The sequence below is a fragment of the Haliotis rufescens genome, unplaced genomic scaffold (genome assembly GCF_023055435.1).
Source record: "Haliotis rufescens isolate VD_foot unplaced genomic scaffold, xgHalRufe1.0.p SCAF_1, whole genome shotgun sequence".
NCBI classification, from domain to species: Eukaryota; Metazoa; Mollusca; class Gastropoda; order Lepetellida; family Haliotidae; genus Haliotis; species Haliotis rufescens.
Window position 1 is genome coordinate 51,259,631 of NW_025963779.1, and position 25,720 is coordinate 51,285,350.

At 41.6% G+C, this 25,720-nt stretch overlaps 1 protein-coding gene and 1 long non-coding RNA gene across 5 annotated transcripts in view; one reads left to right on the forward strand and one right to left on the reverse strand.

The window, feature by feature from the left end:
• Positions 1-4,926: 4,926 nt before the first annotated feature.
• Positions 4,927-22,389, forward strand: LOC124131363. Of its 4 annotated transcripts, none has more exons than XR_006860645.2 (5): positions 4,927-5,136; positions 5,567-5,657; positions 6,365-6,491; positions 6,761-6,900; positions 7,515-7,840. It is a non-coding gene; the product is annotated as an uncharacterized LOC124131363 (long non-coding RNA). The 4 variants fall into 4 exon arrangements; XR_006860644.2 differs by having other exon boundaries at positions 4,929-5,136; positions 6,365-6,487; positions 7,456-7,840; XR_006860643.2 differs by lacking the exon at positions 7,515-7,840 and adding an exon at positions 21,861-22,389 and having other exon boundaries at positions 4,933-5,136.
• Positions 17,710-25,720, reverse strand: part of LOC124131362 (elongation factor-like GTPase 1) — a 41,736-nt gene continuing 33,725 nt past the window's right edge. Inside the window, exons 20-21 of the mRNA XM_046494599.2 lie at positions 23,245-23,429; positions 17,710-21,888 (exon numbers count right to left, since the gene is read on the reverse strand). Coding sequence (XP_046350555.2) covers positions 21,700-21,888; positions 23,245-23,429 — 374 coding nt within the window. The 3' untranslated portion in view covers positions 17,710-21,699. The remainder of the gene's footprint in view (positions 21,889-23,244; positions 23,430-25,720) is intronic.

The window sequence follows — 25,720 nt, forward strand, 5'->3', positions numbered from 1 at the left end:
AACGCAGTTCCATAACTTAATTACATTAAAATCAAAGCACCACGTCAATGGGACCTGCTCGTGGTTGCTGTGCTGCAGAGATCGCCCGTGCCGAAGCTGGAAATAGTCTGCTGGTATTAATGTCAATCGTCCACAAGGCATTCATGTTGAAACTCCATTTCATCCTCAACAAAACACTCGAAATCCTATCATTATATGTAGCATGAAGCTGAACTTATCAACATATATGTCTATTATTTAAGCAATTGATGTGGATTTATCACATGGCTGTCCAAGGTACTGAGTTCTCGACTGTTTTCAGGAAGAAATGTCACATGTTATTTAACACCTCCGGGTGATATGTTTTTTAGTAGTCTGATCAGTCTGAACGAGCCAACGTGAATCGGAGTTATCTACCCTTGCTTAGTCATGCATTAATTGTGTGCTTTGGTTTCAACTCAAATGAGTGATGGTCGCATTGAATTGTACTTTCATCGCACGGGATATTTCACAATATCAAGACCTGACACCTGGAAAGATGTGTAATTGTAACGTGTCTGCTCATGACGTGACGATTAATGGTCTCTAATGGGATTATAGAAAAAGACATGGACGCCTGTCGATGAGTATTTGCGAATTGATTAAAACAGTATTTTATTTCCATTAATGTTCAGATTTTACATTAAATAGCATTACAAAATGGAAAAAGGATTAGCAAACAGGCCAAAAAGGCCTATATTAATGCTTCTCCTAATATTGTACATTATACATGTAGATTGTAATAAAGTCTATAGAGCAGACATTAATGAGTAACACAACATGAAATAAAATGGAAAGCAAGATACCAAATGCATTTTATATTCTTAAGTTGACACAAAACTTACGTAAAGCGGTTTGTTTCAATGATGTAATTGTGAACTGATTTTATAATGTATTCATTGTCTGAGGAAGATGAATCTTCATTGCCGTGGAGTATAGTATGTATGCTGAGCTGGTTAACAAAAAAGTATTTATCAATTCTAAACTTGGCATAGCGTGGACAAGATAGAAAAAAGTGGAAAGCATCTTCTCTATTTAGGCCACATGGACAGATGGGATTATCAATCAGAAATCTGTCAAATAAATGTGATTTTAAATCACTACAACCTAGCCTAAGTCTAGATAAAATCACCTGACATTGCCGCTGGCCATAACTAGCAAAAGGCCATTTGCGAATTAACCGTACTTTAAGCAGGTCTTGCTGGTGTTATTTGAGCCTATCCAAGTCTGTACTGAAGTCCATGGATGTTTTGTAATTATATCCTAATAATCGGCAAATCTTGACAAGCGGATACTTACTACGCCAGTTTTTATATTTTTTTAATGATAACTTCTTACCAGAGACCATATAATATCATAATAATCTATGATATGGTCTCTGTTCTTACTATTAAAATATTTTAGCATTTAAGATTTAAACAAATAATCATTTCGTTAGAGACTTGTGCAAGTCTATTTGAGCAACAACTCTCTCTCTCTCTCTCTCTCTCTCTCTCTCTCTCTCTCTCTCTCTCTCACACACACACACACACACACACACACACTCTCTCTCTCTCTGGGATTGAGAATCCAATTTTAACAACGTTTTTAACCAATCTCATTACAGCATACACTCACACTTGTCATCGCCCTCTCATTTATTCCTTTGAATCATTTATTTCTTTGATGCACAGAAACCCCGTTAGTGCATGCTAAGACGTTCAACATAAAAATGCGTTCCATACATTATATTAATTGCCAGTTTATCTGTCGACAACAAAGGCGTAAATACCGCGAAGGAAACCCGAAGTAAACGGGATATAGAAGATAATTTAACATAAGTAAACACATGCATGGGAATTGTCTGGGTGGGTACGTTGCAAGCATCACATCATTTTAAGTACGTTAGTCTATTGTCATGGCAGAGGCTACTCACCCACTTGGTAGAAATGTCCTGCATCCGTGTATATTAACGTGTTTCACACATGATATCATCACTGCTCAGTCGTGCATAGATGAGCGAGAAACATCTACATCAACTGGAGGGTGTGAACTGCAGTCTAATGGGTTCTATTGTGTGTAACTGGCTGTTCGAAAAGTGAAACTACATATGTGAATTTATGTTCACTGTACAGCTGCTATAACAACGACCCCAGTTCCACAATGCGATCGTATTGATACCATTGTCTTAACAACGACATAAACGGCGTTAAACAACAAACAAACAAACAAACAAATCAATTCGAATCCCGAGAACGTGAACATTGTGGTCCATTGGTTGTCCAGAGACAATATATTATTTCGCTCCCAAAGCCTAGTCATGGTTCTTGAACGGCTTGCCCGAAAGAGATGTAGACTAGTTTCACTATTAAACTCATGTTGCCGTCGTAATACACCAGTGTCTATAGGTAAGTTATTACCAAGAGCTATATGAACAGGTTTACTCGAGTGCAGCCTCACGCTTAAGTCGGTGTTCAAGTCCTGGGCGTCACCGTATATAACGTTATAGACTATTAGTACCAATTCGACAATGTGATATTCAGCGACGACCTTGTGGTACTCGCTTTTTCTTGAATGTATATTAAGCCCATTTTTTTAATTGCATCTAATTCTTAAAAGCTTGACAATAACAGGGACATTATGAGCAAATAGTTACAGGGCACGAGAAGACATGCATGTAGGATATATATTTTGAAAGCAATACAAGTGCAAATTAATGTTAATTTATATGTATCAAAGAGCATCATAATCATACACACAAACATCTATTTAGTTTCTGGAACAGGCAGTAGCTGAATGTTAATTTTCTTTTCACTACATCTTTCAAAATTTGCCTGTGCCATACACTGGGCGTTTCTCCGTTATATACGTGCTGTGCCTTTCACTGTTCACTGGTCCGAAACAAACCACGCATCTCTGTCGGTTCGGATTGTTTGTCTGAATCGCAAAATTTAAACAAATCCAGTCAGAGCTCAAGTACTAAAATCTGACAATTAGACTGAATTAACTTATCTTAATTAAAACTTTATATCAACAAAATTAAAAATTAGAAATATCCAAACGGATACCCGTAAAGATCCGGGGTAGAATAGGTCTTCAGCAACCCATGCTTGCCGTAAAAGGCGACTATGCTTGTCGTATCTTGATGCGTTGGCTTGATGTCGGAATGAGTGAGTGAGATTGGTTTACCGCCTCTTTGTACAGTATTTCAGTTTTTCCCGACAAGACAGCTTGATGTTGGATGAACGCTGAGGAGATACATGTCTTAAACGCCCACCGCTTAGATGAAGCCTCGGGACCCCCGACCCGTAAAGATCCGGGTTACAATAGGTCTTCAGCAACCCATGCTTGTCGTAAGAGTCGACTGACGGGATCGGGTGGTCACGCTCGCTGACTTGGTTTATCTATGTATGTCATTGTATCCCAATTGCGTGGATAGATGCTCATGATTGTTTGGTCCAGTCTTGATTTTTTACAGACTGCCATATAGCTGGAATAATGCGGCGTTAAACAACAAACAAACAAACTCAGGACCCCCAACGACTCGCGTCGGGTAGATAATGATACAAATGGTAGTCACAGCAGTGAGTCAGTATGGTTTTACGCTGCTTTTAGCAATATCCCAGCAGTCACAGCAAATACGAATACAAGAAAAACTGTAATAAGTACAATCGGTGGTTTACGCAAGCTTATTGGGTCAACACCGTAGCTAAGAAAATTTAACCGTCGTAATTACGATGTTTTCGAAAAGTCGTTACCAGAATTTAGTCGTTATTACGAGAATATTTGTAAAACTAGTAATATTAAAAACTTGTTTAAAATTACTTAAATGTGAAACTCTTGTAAACCTGGACAGTATTTCTCGAAGCAATAGTGACAGTCATTTATACATGCATGATAAATACTACTCAAAATATGTTAAGGATCACTCGATTGTCACTCGACATGACAGATTAACTATCGTGGTAGTAATATGAAAAAATCGGATAACCTTTAACTTCTTTTGAGAAATATATACCGTATTCGACGTAATAAGCGCCCAGGGCGCTCTCAAAATTAGAAATAGGGGGCTCCTATTAGAATATTATATTTGTGGAAAAACAGAGTTGAAAGATAAATTTCGTGGTTTATGCTGACAGACTAAAATGTTTATATGCGACAGATATATTTTTCCAGAATTTAATTGCCCATAATTAAGAATGCATATAACACACGAGTACGTATTATACGCGAATAAATAAGTTTTGTGTACATTGATCAATCGGAAGGGGTGCTAAATGGGATTGTTCACAAGCCAATATATTAGCAAATATCGCAGTGGGCGCTTATTAGAGCGGGGCGCTTATTACGTCGAATACGGTAACAACAGTAGCACACATTAAAATAAAACTAAATTCATGGTATACAGATCTTACAAATCTCTTTATATATGTTAGGCAACAAATGTTAATGTAGCCAAATAAACACTGATATAAGAGAAAATTTAAAAAAGCAATGAAATCATTTAATAACAGTTTAGATAAATTGAAGTATTTGAAGTAATATTTTATTCGTATTATGATTTTGGTCATACATGAGAATAACATTTACAATTTCTCTTCCTCCCACAGATAATTTAATAGGTTGTGACTGTAATTAGATTGAAAGTTATTGCAGACATAAAATATGTTGCACTTTGTTTTCAGGTTGGTCCAGATGTCACTGAAGTGATGAAAGTTTATCTCACTCCATCTCTGTGTATAATATGGTGGCTGATTAGGGCCATCGCCATATCGCCCTGAGATATCCACGCGATACCGCGACAAAGCGATAACACGACACGAAATTGCGATATTGCGATACAGCCAAAAGCGACATAGCGATAACACGCAACGACATGACGATATGGCGATAACGCGACATGGCGATATTGCGATATGGAAACGCGATATGGCGATATTGCGACGTAGAGATATCGATATGGTAACGCGATACGGCGACATGGCGATATGACGATATTTTCAGTTGTTTTATCTGCGCATGCCCAAACCGAAACCGAGGCCGAGGCGCCATTTGCAAAGAAGTGAAAAACAAATATTGCTTTGTAGGAAGATAGTGATTAGACAATGGACATGAACCAATTTAGGAACAGAATTGACAGTAAGATATAAATATTTTTTTCTGCAGATGACGTTGGAAGAATATTAGAAATGATCAACCACTGTTAACTGTTACGTATTATTGTTCTTGTATAATCCTTCTTATTTTGTTGTTCCGAAAACATTCCACAACACTTTTTTTTTTAATAGTGTTGCATTTGCTGTTAATAGGTGTATGTTTCCGGGACAGGGTGCAGTCAGGCTGTACTTTCCTGCTGGGTACGCGAATAGGGAGATCTGCTTTCTCCTCAGCCGCCATCGTGATATATACACATCAGGCGTGGTTCCTTGTTCGTTATACTAGATTGAACTTGTTACTAAAGTATAAACGAAACACAACATCTTTATATGCGATGTAACACACATGTACTGTTACTTAGTCGAATGGTAGCACTTTAAGTGAATTAATAGATGTTTTTTAAATGTTTCAGCATACGAACACTGAAGGGAACACTCAGCACACTTGACCTAAGACGTTGTTTACCCGATACAGTTCATGAAATAGTTACACACGCAATTCAGGTGAGATGGTTGTTTTCCTTAATCTATTATTCGGTTTTGCTATTCACGGTGCAATTTGCGGGTGAGTTCCCATTCACATTATTTCTTAAGAAGGTGCATGTAGTAATTAGTTCAGTGTAATGGCTCATTTCCTCACAATGTGGTGGCACGGGTGGCCCAGTCGTCAAAGGCGCTGCAATTCGCTGTCATGAGATGCATCCCTTGGGCACCTTAGAAACCTATGATTGTGGGTCCCAAACCCGGTTCGCCCCGATTATATTTTATAGGTTTGTCAGCACCATACCCATGCTTGTTGGTTTCACCGAAGTAGTAAGCGTCTGACACCCGCATTATTTCGCGATTTCCTCCCTCATTAAGCTGACACGCCGTGATATACCTGGAATACCGTTCAAAGATGCATTATATCCGGATCACTCACTCACTCCTTACAATATGACTACATTGTACGTGAAACGTTAATATAAATATCATGAAAGTTATTTTTTTCGATAGATAAACATAATTTCCCAAGTGCAATGTTAAATGCCTTCAAGTAAGTACATGTTTAATGTATGCTTGGTGATAAACATGAATCTATAATAGAAAACAGACATACTCCATATAGTATAAGCAACAGTACTAGATAATTGGGCAACTAACGAGGCCTTTCTCACATAGTAAGATATATTTCAGTGAAGGTGTCTACACATTTTAATATAATTTTTCAGTTTTCAAGACGAATACTATGGCTCAAAGTTGGTCGAAGTAACAAAGATCCATATGTCGTAGCACATTATGTCCCGGAATACGTTGAAAGTATTGGAGGTGATTCAGAGGCGATCGTCTGTATAGTAGGTAATGCATAGGAGAAAAAGGCTTAAGATTTCTGTTTCAAACGCCACAGATTTTCATACACTCAGGATATAATACCTGAAACATCTTAATTGGTATCACAATTATTTAGGATTTGAGCACCGCAGCTTGATTGTAATTGACACGAATGGTATTTTGCATCAGATCAACGTAGTAAATGTTCGACTACGGCAACAATGTTAAGTATGCAACTTGGTGGTTGTCGTTCATTACATTAATGGTGTACTGAACACGAGTTGTTTTCCATTCAGGGGTTCCTCGTTGCATAAGGATGGACCGGGGAACTGAGAACGTGTTTATTGAAGATATACAAAAGGCAACGAGGTGGTCCCACGTGGATGATATGGCAGGCGAAAACAGTGTCTTGTGTGGAAGTTCTCACAGAAATGAGGTAATAATTGATCCTTAATCCTGATCCCTTTTCCGAAGTATGACACATTACCTCACGATAATGTATAGATTTTTAACAAGGTTAATTACATTAACAATGAAATCAATTTCAAATTTCATAGAATTTTTCATATGTCTTTCAGAATTAAGGTGTATTTTCCATATGCTATATACTTAGAAGTGGTTGGACGCCTGACATTCAACACTAAATAAATATATACTATGCCAAAAATGTAGGGGATATTTTGTTTTGAGGTGAAACTAAAGGAAAAAACACCAATGTTTGGCAATGAAAGTGTGTGATTTATGCAAGTATATATCCGCAAAAATCAAGCTTCCAAACACGTGATCTCGGACCACATGCAAGGCGTAGCATGCCTGATTTACCATTGTCACTCAGACTCGGATGTGAGCAAACGCATAATTTTATTGTTTTCTTGGAACTAAACACTCGAAGACATTTCATTAAACACATTTAATCATTAAGGAAGCAACAGCGTCGATCATGCGACGTTTGCCACGGGATGGACGTTTAGGTGTCATATTCGTGTTGCAGGTAGGCACATGTCAGAATATTGTTGCCCAAACGCTGCATGTCTCTCAATCTGTCGTCAGCACATTGTGGCCTAGATACCAACAAACACGTAACGTCGATGGTCGACGCCGCCCTGGACGCCAAGGCCAAGAACTCCAGCCCGGCACACATTAGTCAGAGAGATGGCATCAAGAAATCGGTTGCAAACTGTCACTCAGATAAGGGATTGCTTGCAACAGGCAACTGGTGTAAGAGTACATGCCCTGAGGATGCGAAATCCTTTGCACAGATCGAATTTGCGTGCACGACGTCCAAGTGTCATTCCACAGCTTACTGCACTTCATCGAGTTTAGGGACGTCCTAACGAGAGTGTTATGGACGTTAACGTCGTACAGCATGATTGTTTGGGGGGGGGGGGGGGGTCTGTCCCTAATAGTATGGGGTGGTATCACAATGACTAGCCGAATTGCACTCCATATTGTCCATGGAACTGGTCAATACTATCGGGACATGTCATGCCATGGCCAGTAAGCATGGTTTATTCCTATACATACCACCATTGTTTTTAGGATGAGGTGATGTGAAATGGGGTTTAACGTCGCGTCCAACATTATTGCACTTATATAGCGACGTGCATGTACGTGTGTGTGTTTGTGTGGCTGCTTGTACTAGTCCGAACTGATGCCGATTTATAGTGCTAGCTCAATGAGATACCATGCCGCAGTTTAACATGAATACCCCACTCAGGCACAGTATACTGACTCCGAGCCGACCAGTCCTTGTTTTAGCCCCTTAATGCCAAGCGCCAGAAAGGGTAACAACAAGTACCATCTTTTAACGTCTTTTGATATGACGCGGTTTGGGGTCAAACTCCGGACCTTCCGCTCTCCGGGCGGACGCTCTACCACTAGACCACGGAGGTCTGTTTTTAGGGAGTAATATAACTGATTTAATATTTTGTAAAACAGCATATATTTTAAACTCCATGGTTGGACCAAAAAAGTTTCGTCGAATATTTAAATGTTTTAATAGGCAAATTTTGGTAGGGTGTTCAGGGTAACATTTGTCGTGCTGAATTCTTTACTAATTGCTGCTTAAATAAGTAAATAACGTACAATATATGAACTATAACAAGTGTCGAACAAGTCATGTTCACTTAAAACCCGCCTGAGAATGGCCGGACGTACATGATGAATAAGATTTTTATTTCAGGGTCATTGTAAAGCACAGAAATTGCTTCGGGTAGATATGTACAATGCCCGGTCAGTATGACATATGAGACATTAAAGTCTTTCAAATTAAAAGGAAACGCTACACGTCTGTTTATATTCAATACGGGCCAGTTTGTAATTAAAGCATAACAGACAACCCTCGCACTCTCCATGAATCGGTAATTTGTGTGAGCACGTGTTACTTGTCATAGCACAAAAAGGGGCGTTTGTCACAAAGGGCCCCGATTGGCGGAGGGGGTTGGATTGTCTAAAAGTCGGCCCGGTCGGGCCAACGTGTAATACTAAAAATGGATTGCAGAAAATTAAAACGAAACGTACATATCTGGACAAATATATCTCAAGTGTCTACAAATGTATAGTTTTGCTCAAGGAATTGAGTTATAATATATAACTATAAGTGATAACTATGACTAGATACCGTGAGCCCCCAGAAGAGCCAGTGTGTCTGGTGTGTCTTGATTCTATGTGTTTTCTTTGAGATGTGCATGTGAGAAGGTTTCTCACCGACCTCAGCATATGAGGTGTGATGTCCCGGGCAGGAAGTGCCAGTGTTTTGTCGACTTTCTTTTCTTTAATTAATTAACGTGTTTGGCATCCCTAATTAAAATTTGCTCATTCAACCAGCATTTTATGTTTTTATTCTGGAAGTGGATACCTGCGAATGTCAAACGGACTGACACGGACATTCTACATTCTACCCCGGATCTTCACGGGTTGTTACACATGTGCGACAGATATTACTACATTAACGATATGTGTAAAGCATGATTAAATCATTTGGTACCAAATTAAAATTGTCATTGTTGTAATCACCAAATTACAGCAACGAAGATGCTTAATTCACACATTGTAACCATGTGGGGATTCGAACCCGGGTCTTCGGCGTGACTAGCAAACGCTTTAACCACAAGGCCACCACACCGACCCTGATTGAAAGGAGACAACCCACAGACGGCTGCTGTAGCCAGGATATTCAATGTGTACAGGGCACCTTTGGTATCGGTACCAACACGTGGCATGGTCCATCACCGACCACGGCTGACTCGGACATTTTCATACAACGACATCATTTGCGTTAAATGATACACCACTACCGCAGCACATGTGTCGCAACCTGCGAAGATCCGGGGTAGAATAGGTCTTCATCAACCCATACTTGCCGTAAAAGGCGACAATGCTTGTGGTAAGAGGCGACTAACGGGATAGGGTGGTCAGGCTCGCTGACTCTGTTGATGCATGTCATCGTATCCCAATTGCGTGGATCGATGCTCATGACGTTAATCACTGGATTGTCTGATCCAGACTCGTTTATTTACAGACTGTCGTCATATTGCTGGAATATTGCGTTAAACAACAAACAAACAAACATGTGACGCAGAAGCCATACCAATATCTGCTATAACTCTTAATGATTATTTTTCAAACTTGTAAGACAACCTTTAGGAATATGGGCCATATTTATCAAGTAAGCTTGAGTCCAGGACATTATAGCATGTATTGCAAGTATGCACTTATAAACAGTAGTAACGCTTCCAGCACCTCAGGGGCAATGGGTTGACCCAGTGGTTAAAGCGTCCGCTCGTCTCGCCGAAGACCCGGGTTCGATTCCCTACTTTGGAACAATGTGTGAAGCCATTCTGGTGTCCGAAACGTGATATTGCGATGTAAAAACATACTCACTCATTCACTCAGCATTACATATGCGAAATAACTTGAGTAGATAAGTAGATATAATTGATTTATGCACCTTGTTTGAACATGAATGATTTCTTTCTCAGAAAACTGAGTTCGAGTACAACTGGAATGGGTCCAATCTTGGCTAAAGGATAATGGCCCTGACTTGGACCAGTTTGGGGACAGTACAAGCATTGGGTATTGTCGTGAAGGACATTAAGTAGTCAATCACCTGTATAGTGTGCCCGGCAATACAGAGCCTCTAACAGCTGAACACATTGTTCTCATACAGTACTCTCCACACGGCAAAAACTGACTTTTATTGTCATTATTTTATGATATTCCTTATTGCGACATTCATGCTATTTTCGTATTATATAATGCAAGTCTTTCAAAGACCGATGTTTCGTATCCCCTGGCAATGGTATGGGTTACTGAGTGTATGTCGAGCCCCCGATCACACCACCTGCCTGCTCGGGACTTTCTCTAAGAGTACATGGCGCTGAATTCTAAACCGATTAAACGCTGTGACCTGACGGGTACATTTAGCCATGACAGCAGTGGTTGTAATCAGATACACTGGAGTGAGTATGGTCTTAAGCCGCTTTTAGCAATATTCCAGCAACTTCCAGACCGCCTCCGTGGTCTAGTGGTAGAGCGTCTGCCCGGAGAGGTTCGATCCCCAGAAAATCCAGTCATTGATATCACGAGCATCGATCCACGCAATTGGAATTCGATGACATGCATCGACCAAGTCAGCGAGCCTGACCACCCGATCCCGTTAGTCGCCTCTTACGACAAACATTGTCGCCTTTTACGGCAAGCATGGGTTGCTGAAGACCTATTCTACCCCGGATCTTCAGGGGTCTCTTCTCATTTGAACCAACTTGTCGTGGAAGTGGATAAATACAATATTCAGAAAATACACATTGCAAAAAGCCACATACTTTGTCCGAGTTCAACGGGTATGCAATGTTTAATAAAATATCAAACTGCGGGGCAGATCGCTGGACAGTATTCATTACTATATCCCTTCCTGACTTCGTGACAGGGGTCATGAGGGCCAAATGGGATGCCGCATTCACCCGGCGAAGGGATGAGGATGTGTCGTCCTCAAAGCGTTATCCACTTAGAATCTGTACCTCATTACTCCCAACACTGACGCAATCAACTTTATCAGATGTGTTGGACCACGGATTAAATTAAATCTTGGTTGCCCCACAATTAAGGTCAGGTACCGAGTGGATGTTGAATAAATATGGCCTCTGCTTAATTGCAATTATGCATGGGAAATTAAGTCGATCATGAAAGGTGTAGAGTTAAATTAGAGAAGGGGTGATTGTGTAGTTAATACTGTCTCAACGCGATCAGTTGAATCTGTTTATGAAGCAGAAGGGCAAGCTGACTGAATCTGTTTCTGATACTCTAGGGCAAGCTGACTGAATCTGTTTTTGATACTCTAGGGCAAGCTGACTGAATCGGTTTATGATACACTAGGACAAGCTGACTGAATCTGTTTATAGTACTCTAGGGCAAGCTGACTGAATCTGTTTATGATTCTCTAGGGCAAGCTGACTGAATCTGTTTATGAGACACTAGGACAAGCCCACTGAATCTGTTTATGACGCACTAGGGCAAGCTGATTGATTATGTTTATAGTACTCTAGGGCAAGCTGACTGAATCGGTTTACGATACACTAGGCCAAGCTGACTGAATCTGTTTATGACGCACTAGGGCAAGCTGATTGAATCTGTTTATAGTACTCTAGGGCAAGCTGACTGAATCTGTTTCTGATACACTAGGCCAAGCTGACTGAATCTGTTTATAGTACTCTAGGGCAAGCTGACTGAATATGTTTATGATTCTCTAGGGCAAGCTGACTGAATCTGTTTATGAGACACTAGGGCAAGCCCACTGAATCTGTTTATGACGCACTAGGGCAAGCTGATTAACTCGTTTATAGTACTCTAGGGCAAGCTGACTGAATCGGTTTATGATACACTAGGCCAAGCTGACTGAATCTGTTTATGACGCACTAGGGCAAGCTGATTGAATCTGTTTATAGTACTCTAGGGCAAGCTGACTGAATCTGTTTCTGATACACTAGGCCAAGCTGACTGAATCGGTTTATGATACTCTAGGGCAAGCTGGCTGAATCTGTTAATGATACTCTAGGGCAAGTCCACTGAACCGTTTTATGATATACAAAGGCAAGCTGACTGAATCTGTTTATGGCAAACAATATACTGGAAAGATCTGTCCTCTTTGTTCGTTATTTCCTTCTTGATATGGAATAAATATAAATGGAGAATAGACATTCATATCACTAAGTGGTGAAAACTTGTATTTGTGTAGAAATTGACACACTTTTGTGGTATTGTGGTCTGACTGCGACACAAACATGTATAACAGTGCCTCCTCACAGGTGGGCGTTTTGACACAGGTTTAAATGTCATCACAATAAATGAGATAATAACACTTCCTAAATGGTAGATTGATGAATTCTGTTAAACAGGGTTTAACAAGAGTTTAACAATTTAACAACAAAAAGTTTCGAAGTGATTTTAAAAAAGGTTAAACAATAAAGATTATATAGAATAGAATGTTTATATCAAATATAATACACTTGAGTGAGTGCTGCTTATTGAATAATGCTGATACAGTAAACATTTATTGTATTTATGTATATGATAAGCTAGGGCATCGGCTGTAATTTGAATATTGTAGTCTGAAGCAATTTGTATATTTTGAAAACTACCTGCCATCATAACATTTGACTCAAGTACCGTACACATTACAAAATTGTGTTCCAAGTGTACAAAGTGTAAACAAGATTGTATATCACCACTTTTTGTCCTGTGTTAATAGGGACCGCGTTTAAATTTGTTAGTTGTTTAACGCATCACTCAGCAATATTCCAGCTATATGATGGCGGTCAGTAAATAATCGAATCTGGACCAGACAATCCAGTGATTGACATCATGAGCATCGATCTACGCAATTCGGATACGATGACATGCATCAACCAAGTCAGTGAGCCTGACCAATCGATCCCGTCAGTCGACTCTTACGACAAGCATGGGTTGCTGAAGACCTATTCTGACCCGGATCTTTACGGGTCGGGGGTCCCGAGGCTTCATCTAAGCGGTGGGCGTTTAAGCCATGTATCTCCTCAGCGTTCATCCAACATCAAGCTGTCTTGTCGGGAAAAAACTGAAATACTGTTCAAAGAGGCGGTAAACCAATCTCACTCACTCATTCCGACATCAAGCCAACGAATCAAGATACGACAAGCATAGTCGCCTTTTACGGCTGACCGCGTTTAAAGAGGAATTACCTTGTAAACAAACATGTTGTACTTATTCTGACACAAAGGAAAGGTGGTTATCCTCTCTGGTTAGATTTTGCACGTCATTGTACGTTCAGTTAGTGAGTTTGCACCGACCCCAAACAGTGTTTCAGTTGTGTTGCAGTGTGGGAAGGGACACGTGTTAAAAGACCTTTGCCACTCTGGTCAAACCCACAAACATGGCGTGGTGCTGACCGAGCATGGATCATAATCAGAGTGAATCTTGGAACTTTTTCCAAGATCTGCAGGTCCTGGCACTGGTAAAAGTGGCCACTTTCCACAACTAATGGCTGCACCTTAACAATTGTGGCACCTGTGTAGAGAATGGGCCTCGTTGGCTAACGGGCGACTCGTGACCTCTGCAGTGATTGTGATCTGGGCGAGTACAGGTTGCCTCTCAGCTGAAAGTGCAGCACTGCATGTTGCACCTTAACAGTGCATGAGAACACCAGGTATTTACCCTGGGACTTTTCAAGGATTCCCTTTCTGGACTGTTTTCTCAGGCATCCAAAAAAGGATGAGTGTTTACGTAAGAATTTGTGTCGCTGTGGTCTGTAATTATTCAAGTCTTGGAAAAAAGCTTCCAAATCTCCAAGATTCACATGATTTTCCAAAAGAGTTCACCTTTTTTAGCTCCCACCTGCAATTTCTGTTTTCTGCAGCCAAAAGGTTGACAGAGCAAATGGAATCAATTTTTGTTCATTCTCTGTAAACAAGGCACTACCGACTTAAATTTCTGGGAGGGAAACTGGGATTTTGGTGGGAGAAAAAATGTCCCAGGCATCCCCACCCAGTGAGAATATCAACAGGACCCTAAAAGAGTTTTTACTGTGTTGTTTTTCATATATCCCAGCAGCTGGAAACCAAATCAGTCATTGACACACTGAACGACTAATCCTCATATATTGGTCACCCTACGCTATGACAGGCATTGAGCCACGGGTGTGCAGTGGGGATATTTAGCAGTGCTACTTTAAGCTGTTACATGTCTCACATGTGCATACCTCACATTACTTCAACATGTGTTATTCAAAGGGTGACACACCTTATCTTCTTCCTGGTTCTTTTCTTCCTTTTGTGTTCAAGGTAGGCTGCATTTGAGTAGTGTAAGAAACATGAGAAGCTGGGTGTGTCTGACATAGAGGACACATCACAATAACGGTGGTAATAGCATGACCACCATGGGGTACTGGGTGTGTCTGACATAGAGGACACCCAGTACCCTATGCTGGTCATACTATTACCACCGTTATTGTGGAGTGTCCTCTATGTCAGACACACCCAGTACCCCATGCTGGTCATACTATCACCACCGTTATTGTGGAGTGTCCTCTATGTCAGACACACCCAGTACCCCATGCTGGTCATACTATTACCACCGTTATTGTGATGTGTCCTCTATGTCAGACACACCAAGCTTCTCATGTTTCTTACACTACTTAAATGCAGCCTACCTTGAACACAAAAGGAAGAAAAGAACCAGGAAGAAGATAAGGTGTGTCACCCTTTGAATAACACATGTTGAAGTAATGTGAGGTATGCACATGTGAGACATGTAACAGCTTAAAGTAGCACTGCTAAATATCCCCACTGCACACCCGTGGCTCAATGCCTGTCATAGCGTAGGGTGACCAATATATGAGGATTAGTCGTTCAGTGTGTCAATGACTGATTTGGTTTCCAGCTGCTGGGATATATGAAAAACAACACAGTAAAAACTCTTTTAGGGTCCTGTTGATATTCTCACTGGGTGGGGATGCCTGGGACATTTTTTCTCCCACCAAAATCCCAGTTTCCCTCCCAGAAATTTAAGTCGGTAGTGCCTTGTTTACAGAGAATGAACAAAATTGATTCCATTTGCTCTGTCAACCTTTTGACTACCAGTACCCTATGCTGGTCATACTATTACCACCGTTATTGTGATGTGTCCTCTATGTCAGACACACCCAGTACCCCATGCTGGTCATACTATTACCACCGTTATTGTGGAGTGTCCTCTATGGCAGACACACCCAGTACCCCATGCTGGTCGTACTATTACCTCCACAATAACGGTGGTGATAGTATGACCAGCATGGGGTACTGGGTGTGTCTGACATAGAGGACACATCACAATAACGGTGGTAATAGTACGACCAGCATGGGGTACTGGTAGTCTCTGACATAGAGGACACTCCACAATAACGGTGGTAATAGTCTGACCAGCATGGGGTACTGGTAGTCTCTGACATAGAGGACACTCCACAATAACGGTGGTAATAGTACGACCAGCATGGGGTACTGGTAGTCTCTGACATAGAGGACACTCCAGAATAACGGTGGTAATAGTAGGACCAGCATGGGGTACTGGTAGTCTCTGACATAGAGGACACTCCAGAATAACGGTGGTAATAGTACGACCAGCATAGGGTACTGGTAGTCTCTGACATAGAGGACACACCAGAATAACGGTGGTAATAGTATGACCAGCATGGGGTACTGGGTTTCTCTGACATAGAGGACACATCACAATAACGGTGGTAATAGTATGACCAGCATAGGGTACTGGTAGTCTCTGACATAGAGAACACTCCACAATAACGGTGGTAATAGTACGACCAGCATGGGGTACTGGTAGTCTCTGACATAGAGGACGCTCCACAATAACGGTGGTAATAGTAGGACCAGCATGGGGTACTGGTAGTCTCTGACATAGAGGACACTCCACAATAACGGTGGTAATAGTACGACCAGCATGGGGTACTGGTAGTCTCTGACATAGAGGACACTCCAGAATAACGGTGGTAATAGTAGGACCAGCATGGGGTACTGGTAGTCTCTGACATAGAGGACACTCCAGAATAACGGTGGTAATAGTACGACCAGCATAGGGTACTGGTAGTCTCTGACATAGAGGACACACCAGAATAACGGTGGTAATAGTATGACCAGCATGGGGTACTGGTAGTCTCTGACATAGAGGACGCTCCACAATAACGGTGGTAATAGTACGACCAGCATAGGGTACTGGTAGTCTCTGACATAGAGGACACTCCAGAATAACGGTGGTAATAGTAGGACCAGCATGGGGTACTGGTAGTCTCTGACATAGAGGACACTCCAGAATAACGGTGGTAATAGTACGACCAGCATAGGGTACTGGTAGTCTCTGACATAGAGGACACACCAGAATAACGGTGGTAATAGTATGACCAGCATGGGGTACTGGTAGTCTCTGACATAGAGGACGCTCCACAATAACGGTGGTAATAGTATGACCAGCATGGGGTACTGGTAGTCTCTGACATAGAGGACACACCAGAATAACGGTGGTAATAGTATGACCAGCATGGGGTACTGGGTTTCTCTGACATAGAGGACACATCACAATAACGGTGGTAATAGTATGACCAGCATGGGGTACTGGTAGTCTCTGACATAGAGAACACTCCACAATAACGGTGGTAATAGTACGACCAGCATGGGGTACTGGTAGTCTCTGACATAGAGGACACTCCAGAATAACGGTGGTAATAGTCTGACCAGCATGGGGTACTGGTAGTCTCTGACATAGAGGACGCTCCACAATAACGGTGGTAATAGTCTGACCAGCATGGGGTACTGGGTTTCTCTGACATAGAGGACACTCCACAATAACGGTGGTAATAGTATGACCAGCATGGGGTACTGGTAGTCTCTGACATAGAGGACACTTCACAATAACGGTGGTAATAGTACGACCAGCATGGGGTACTGGGTGTCTCTGACATAGAGAACACTCCACAAAAGTGGTGGTAATAGTAGGACCAGCATGGGGTACTGGTAGTCTCTGACATAGAGAACACTCCACAAAAGTGGTGGTAATAGTAGGACCAGCATGGGGTACTGGTAGTCTCTGACATAGAGGACACATCACAATAACGGTGGTGATAGTATGACCAGCATGGGGTATCTGGATTATCTGGATTATCATGGACACTCCACAATAATGGCAGTTTAAGCAAAAGATGATTCTATTCAGTAGAAAACAAAACTCAACAAATATCTCAAGACTTTTATTGCCAAACAATAAATTACCTATATTCGCCAGCACTCGTCTGATGTTTCTATGCAAAGAATCAGAAAAAAACTCTCATGGCTGACACCGAATTCACAAAAGTCAGTTTAGAAGAGTGAAATGTTAATTCATGCCAGACTATTTCTTTTAAAGAGTTATTTACCACAATTAATAATAATTTTGTATAAGAAAAACCTGCATTCTCAATACCTCAAGTTATATTTCTTTCCACGTGAAGTGCTACATAAAATATATCTCATGTTTCTGAGTTTACAAATTTCAAAACTAGCACAAGTTGGTTTGACATTTTGCTCACATGTATTTCAAAAACATCTTTGAAAGTGATCTGAAGTCAACTGAGGACAAAGCCAGTTGGGAAAGAGGGTCCAACATGACAATACAGTTTTCTGTCTAACCAAAGACTATTTCTGATATTCCGTAGTTTTTTTATCATTTGATAAACTCTTAACAGTCACAACGGAGTTTCCAGGACAAAAGACCATGGTACTGTGTATTTGACGCTCTGTTTGAAAGAATATTTAAAACCTATCCAACACTGCACGAGCAATCTGGTAGATCGGTCACTTACAATGTCCTAACATCTTATTAATGATCTAAAGAATGGACTCATCATTGCAGTAGCATGTGTCCAAAGATGGAAGTGACACAAGGTGAACAGCCCATGTCTTACTCTTACAAATGAAAGCCAAACTCGCCAGTTTACACGAACAGATCATATGTATGTAGGGTTGTATTCCAGCACCAAGATGACACGTGAATATCTACACTTAATGTATGAGTGAATGAGTGAGTCAGTGAGTACAGTTTTTCGCCACTTTTAGCCATATTCCAGCAATATCATGCCAGGGGAACCAGAATTGGGCTTCACACATTGTATGGAATGGAATCCGGGTCTTTGGCATGACAAGTGAACACTTTAACTAGTAGGCTACCCCAGCGCATCACTTTATCAGAGACCATATAATAGAGGGACGGCCCTCTAGCCTATGCGCGAAACCATCAGTGCTACGGCTTGTACTGCGCAGCCTGTCCGGAAGCGAGCAGAAACGCGTTAACTGCAGTCATCGCTGTCGCCTTTTTTTCCCATGCAAAAGATATATTTTACAAAACAAAATTACACTCATGTATTTCTTAACATTGTTAACATTACAACTGAGATTTGTTGGTGCCCTAAAGCATGTCGTTGTCACTGTATTTGATGACTGTGATCACGCTTTGTCTTTGTCCGAGAGAACAAAATGGCGCACATGTAAAATCGGCAAAAGTGCAGATATTGATTTTCAATAACGGCCTCTAATTCGCAATGAAAGTCCTTGGTTACCAAGGTGTATAAAAAGGATATATGTTAAAAATTGGCTTAGTGCCATTTACAAATTTAGGGCGGATGCGATATTTCAGATTTTGACTCCAGAAATGGGACTAAATCTGACTTTTCCCGAAATAATTACACCACAACTCTTAATTTCCGCATGCTTTCAGACGAATGTGTTCCTATCATCGGTCCTGAATTAAATAGTTTTACATTCATCACGATTTCCCCTTTGGCTTGGTACCAAAGTTATTTAGGTACGATCGGTAGTTTTTTTTGTATGATTTTTGGCGCAAGGCCATATTTTACGTCACATATTTTAAATTAAATTACCATATATAGCAGACGAAATAACATGCATTTTGTCTGTGATTATCATCCGCATATATCTTTTGAAACATTATACAAAGTGACATATTGTATGATATTAGAATTGTTTTTGTAAGACACGTATTTTTTTTACCTTTGCTTTCGCCATTTTTTCGTAAGTTTAACTTTGTTTCAGTTAGGCTTCTATCACATATCGCGCATATACTATATACTACAATACTACATATTTGTTATCTTCTGAAGATTTTGTCTGTATTAATCATGACTACATTTAATCAATTATTTATTTTATGCCGTGTAAATATTGATTATGAGCAAAATGATCTTGGCCTAAACCCAATCATAATAATGTAAATATGATGAAGGTACTACTTACTTTGTGTATTTACACAACAATAAAAACATCATACAAAAATAAAAACCCGTTTCATGAAATATTTGTATTATACAATTATCATTTGCTTTGTAAATGCCAAGAAAAAAGAAGGATTATATCGGCAGTCGTCGGGAGAGAAGTTCCAGACAACAAGGTCGAAGGTGTCAAACTTATCTCGCTCCGGCAAACCCTATTATCACTGCTAGCCCCAAACTGGCATTAACCAATAACATTTGATTCTTTCGAAGCCCATTGTCAGACACATCGAAAATTCATTTAACAACGCTCGTAGTTTAATGTGTATTTTTAATTCATTGGAATTATTAGCATTATAAAATAGTAGCGAATTTACATGAAATAAAAACATTAATATGGCGTCATTTTTTTCTGGCTAATAGTAAAGCATTTACACCAGTCGGTGATCATGCATTTTTGCAAGTAAATCTAGTCTGGACTTAATATAAGATATGAAGTTAATCTGGAGATATATTTTGTGAACATCGGGAATAGGGTGATATGTTACAAGTGTCTTCCCTGCTTCTGAATGAGTTTTATTTACACTTCCTGAGTTCCTGTGCAATTTACCGGATCGTAGTTTTCTGTGGCGTTCGTAGTAGATTTGGTATATTTGTTTATTTATAATAGTTAACAATTGCAGCATAAAATGAGATATGTAAATTGAAATAAATGTCCCGGAAGACACACATGTTCAGCAAATAATTTGCAGCCAACTGACATGTGCTAATGAGAGATATCATACAAAAATCTTTGTAATCCGCTAAGAGACGTCCTTTTATTGGATTGTCGCTGGTCGTAGTCGGAGAAATCTCGGCTAAGGGAATTAACTCTTACCCCGGATATTATGTAATATTGTTTACGTGGTTACCAGAATGGTCAGTCGTGAATGTCTGCGCATCTATTGCGCATCTGCAGCGGTACAGGGAGGTTAACAGCAGGGTGTCGGGGTGTATCAGTTACATGCCAGACCGTAGCGCTGATGGTTAGTGATAAACTGTTGGTGAGGGCCGTCCCTCTATTATATGGTCTCTGACTTTATGTATCAAAAACCAGATGATACAAATAGTCAAGTCTAGCTAGCTATTCCATTCAAATGAAATCAGATGTAGGCAAACAAGTTTTCTTAAACAGAGAAATATAGATGTAAGAAAAGATATAAAAGACTATGAGTTATTTAAGTAACCATTATTTTGTTGTTGATTCAACACTGCAGCAGCTGACCAAGGGAGATAACTCTAAAATCTGACACCCTACTTCCACAACCTCATATTTTACTCCACTGATTTAGTTAGATTCCACTTTATTTACATATAAAAGATAGCTATGTGATAATTCTCAAAGAACAAAGAAGAACGAAATGTGGTTTATTTCACAATAAAACATTGTTCTATCATGACGTTATTTCTGGAGATTCAAACAAATACTCGCAACCTGATGACGTCATGAATTGGACAACATTATTTTGGAGTGAGAAGCATCAAGTGAGTTGTTCCCAATAGATGTACCTAGCTGGGTAGCTGGGTAATACTGATGAATGCAATGGTCACATTAAAATTGTGAGAGATATGACAATCAGTATTGGGAGACAATTGGGAGAATATCCGTGAAATACCAAACTTAACTCTCCTGTTCACTAAATTTTATTTAGTGAGTCATCATTATATAAATATGGGTAATATTTGAACAAAGCTTGGACATTTTATGCACATCCTTAAAGTGTCTGTACAGAATGTTGATATCTGATATAAAAAATAAACAACAGCGCCCCTCATGGTTTATTCTCCCTGCAGTGTTTTATAGTATGATACTCCCACTCAACGTTTATTTCTTAAATATTCTTTCATCTCTTAACAATACAAAAACCACAACTAAGGAACCCATTTCCCCTGAAGATCATAACAAATACAAGCATTTGGCAACTATTTCATCTTTGTGAGGGTCCTCTGTTTTTCTCCATGTTCCACTATCTTCTCATCGACTTTCAGCCCTTTACGTTTGCGGACCTTGTTCATATACATGCGGGCTCGGTTGTCGGAGTCGGCCTTCTCCCCGAAGTGAGTGTACTCTTCTTCTGTTGTAGGTGTCCAAAACGGGTCGATGTCGAGCGTCTGAAAGGGAGAAAAATAAATAATAAACCTGTCACTGTATTACCCTATGTTGCATTAGGGTCCTGACAACCTCAGGTAAACCAAGTAACCAGCTCAACTTCAAAACCTAGGTTTTGAAATGGGTGACTTTTAAACCTGCTTTGAGGTTTTACATTTTAATTTTAATACATGTATGTAGGTTTAACAATTTACGTTTTATATACTTGCCTCTCGATATGAACACAATTGTATTTGATGATTGGTAAAAAGTCCCAAATCTTTTCTTTTCATGAAAATTCCATAACATAAATCAAACCTGCAACCTCACATACCATGTTAAGTTTTGTAACACACTGTTTTCCCACTGAGCTTCTGGGGCAGGTGATGAGAGGTTGTTCAATTTTACATGTCATGACTCTAGCTGGTCCATGCTGCACATGGTTTTTGTCTTGCACGCTTTGATCGAATTCCTTTTATACCGCGACACATTGTATTGTTTCAATAAAAAGTATGTCGATATTTTCTCATTTTTCTGGTATTTCTTGCATTTTGACGGTTCATAAGTCAGATATAACACACCTCCTTGGTTTTGGTTGAAATTGTAATACTGCACAGCAATAAACAATTGAAGGCAATTTCATTTACTCTGTACTGACACCTTGTCCTCAAATTACAACCTCATTTAACAATAGATGATATTTTTAATGCTGATGAGTTTTATAGAAAATCCCAGATTTCCTGAATGAAGGCAAGTGACTCTTGGGTTTGTATGTCATTAACACAGGCATTTACTTACATTATGTATGATGAATAAACACAGTACATGTACAGTGCACACTTTGGATGTGGCCACATGACTTGATCCAAGATGTCAGACAGTAGAAATGCTTATAACAAACTATTGATATAACAAACAAAAAACAGTGGTCCCTTTGAGTTTGTTATAACTGTAGTTTACTGTAAACAGGCAAATAATATGACTGACTAACTAGAACATAGTAAATCCAGAGTGGTTTGCATGGTCAAGCATGCCTTCCATCTTCCATTAGCCTTAAGAAACTAAATATCAGATTTTCATCCCTGCATTGATCCCAAATACCAACACACAAAATATATCTCTATGTGGACTTCCCTTTCCAGTTAACTTGATACACTCCAGGCATATGCTCTGTGTGACATGTTGACAATTATTGGAATTGATGAATTTGAAAAGCAACAAAAACAACAACAACAAAACAACACAGAACATTTTTGCAAAGATTACATGTAACTCTAATAATTAATTTACTGTGGTCATATGACTATCACATAATCCATGACATATACACATAGAAACAATCCCGTTGTTGGCAAGACTGCCATGGTAGATGCACCTACCTCCCAGTGACTGAAGGTCAGCTGTGGACTGGCTAGACCGCTGGTCTTCTTGCGGATGTCCTGAGCAAACCCAAAACTTTCAATGATGGGGAGCGTGGCTTCTACGCTGAAAATCTGTGTCCCTTCCCTCATCTCTTCGGACATCACTCGACCATTCCTCTTGCCCAGGACTGCATAGAGTTTACCTGGTGGTGGAAAATAAGGATGGGTTGTCATCATGGTCATGGAGACCACACCAACACTTCTTGTATGTTCAACACAAGTTAGAGCAGCTGATGTGCTTTTGGAGGGAATGGCTAGTTATTATGTAAACATTTTCGAGAGGACAAACATCCCAGGATTAAACCAGGACCTACTCTCACACAAGTTTGTATTTTGCATACTTTCTACCATGTTATTTGGGAGCTTATTTACTATGTATGTTAAGTATGTAAATATTTATATGTGATTATGATAATATTGATATGACCTGGCACATTCCAAGTATGGCCTTAAAGGAACATAGCACAACTACTTAACGTTGGTAATCTGTGTCAATACTTCATGGGCTTGTATATGTTCCTCCATCCAAGTGACTACACAAGTCGGCTATACTGTGTATATGGTGTAGTGCACTTCATGACCAACAAATCAACATAACCAGCTTCCAGCAAGAGGAAAGCCAGTGCCAGCTGATGGGATGCCAATGGGAGGGATATAAGAGGGAAGGCTACCAGCAAGATGGATGCCAGATAGAGGGATACCAGATAGAGGGATACTAGAGAGAGGGATGCCAGAGAGAGGGGTGCCAGATAGAGGGATGCCAGAGAGAGGGTTGCCAGCGAGAGGGTTGCCAGATAGAGGGGTGCCAGATAAAGGGGTGCCAGCGAGAGGGAAGTCAGCGAGAGGGGTGCCAGAGAGAGGGGTTCCAGATAGAGGGATGCCAGATAGAGGGGTGCCAGAGAGAAGGGTGCCAGTGGGAGGGATGCCAGCGAGAGGGGTGCCATATAGAGGGATGCCAGAGAGAGGGATGCAAGCGAGAGGGATGCCAGAGAGAGGGGTGCCAGAGAGAGGGATGCAAGCGAGAGGGATGCCAGAGAGATGCCAGAGAGAGGGGTGCTAGAGAGAAGGGTGCCAGCGAGAGGGGTGCCAGTGAGAGGGATGCCAGTGGGAGGGATGCCAGAGAGAAGGGTGCCAGAGAGAGGGGTGCCAGCAAGAGGGGTGCCAGTGAGAGGGAAGCCAGTGTGAGGGATGCCAAAGAGAATGGTGCCAGCGAGAGGGATGCCAGAGAGAGGGGTGCCAGCGAGAGGGATGCCAGAGAGAGGGGTGCCAGTGGGAGGGATGCCAGAGAGAAGGGTGCCAGCGAGAGGAACGCCAGCAAGAGGGGTGCCAGTGGGAAGCCAGATAGAGGGAAGCCAGTGGGAGGGATGCCAGAGAGAAAGGTGCCAGTAAGAGGGGTGCCATTGGGAGGGATGCCAGAGAGAGGGATGCCAGCGAGAGGGATGCCAGTGGGAGGGATGCCAGAGAGAAGGGTGCCAGTAAGAGGGGTGCCATTGGGAGGGATGCCAGAGAGAGGGATGCCAGCGAGAGGGATGCCAGTGGGAGGGATGCCAGAGAGAAGGGTGCCAGTAAGAGGGGTGCCATTGGGAGGGATGCCAGAGAGAGGGATGCCAGCGAGAGGGATGCCAGTGGGAGGGATGCCAGAGAGAAGGGTGCCAGTAAGAGGGGTGCCATTGGGAGGGATGCCAGCGAGAGGGATGCCAGTGGGAGGGATGCCAGAGAGAAGGGTGCCAGTAAGAGGGGTGCCATTGGGAGGGATGCCAGAGAGAGGGGTGCCAGTGGGAGGGATGCCAGTGGGAGGGATGCCAGAGAGAAGGGTGCGAATGGGAAGCCAGATAGAGGGAAGCCAGTGGGAGGGATGCCCGAGAGAAGGGTGCCAGAGAGAGGGGTGCCAGCAAGAGGGGTGCCAGTGAGAGGGAAGCCAGTGGGAGGGATGCCCGAGAGAAGGGTGCCAGTAAGAGGGGTGCCATTGGGAGGGATGCCAGCGAGAGGGATGCCAGTGGGAGGGATGCCAGAGAGAAGGGTGCCAGTAAGAGGGGTGCCATTGGGAGGGATGCCAGAGAGAGGGGTGCCAGTGGGAGGGATGCCAGTGGGAGGGGTGCCAGAGAGAGGGGTGCCAGAGAGAAGGGTGCCAGCGAGAGGGGTGCCAGCGAGAGGGATGCCAGAGAGAGGGGTGCCAGTGGGAGGGATGCCAGAGAGAAGGGTGTCAGCGAGAGGAACGCCAGCAAGAGGGGTGCCAGTGGGAAGCCAGATAGAGGGAAGCCAGTGGGAGGGATGCCAGAGAGAAAGGTGCCAGTAAGAGGGGTGCCATTGGGAGGGATGCCAGAGAGAGGGATGCCAGCGAGAGGGATGCCAGTGGGAGGGATGCCAGAGAGAAGGGTGCCAGTAAGAGGGGTGCCATTGGGAGGGATGCCAGAGAGAGGGATGCCAGCGAGAG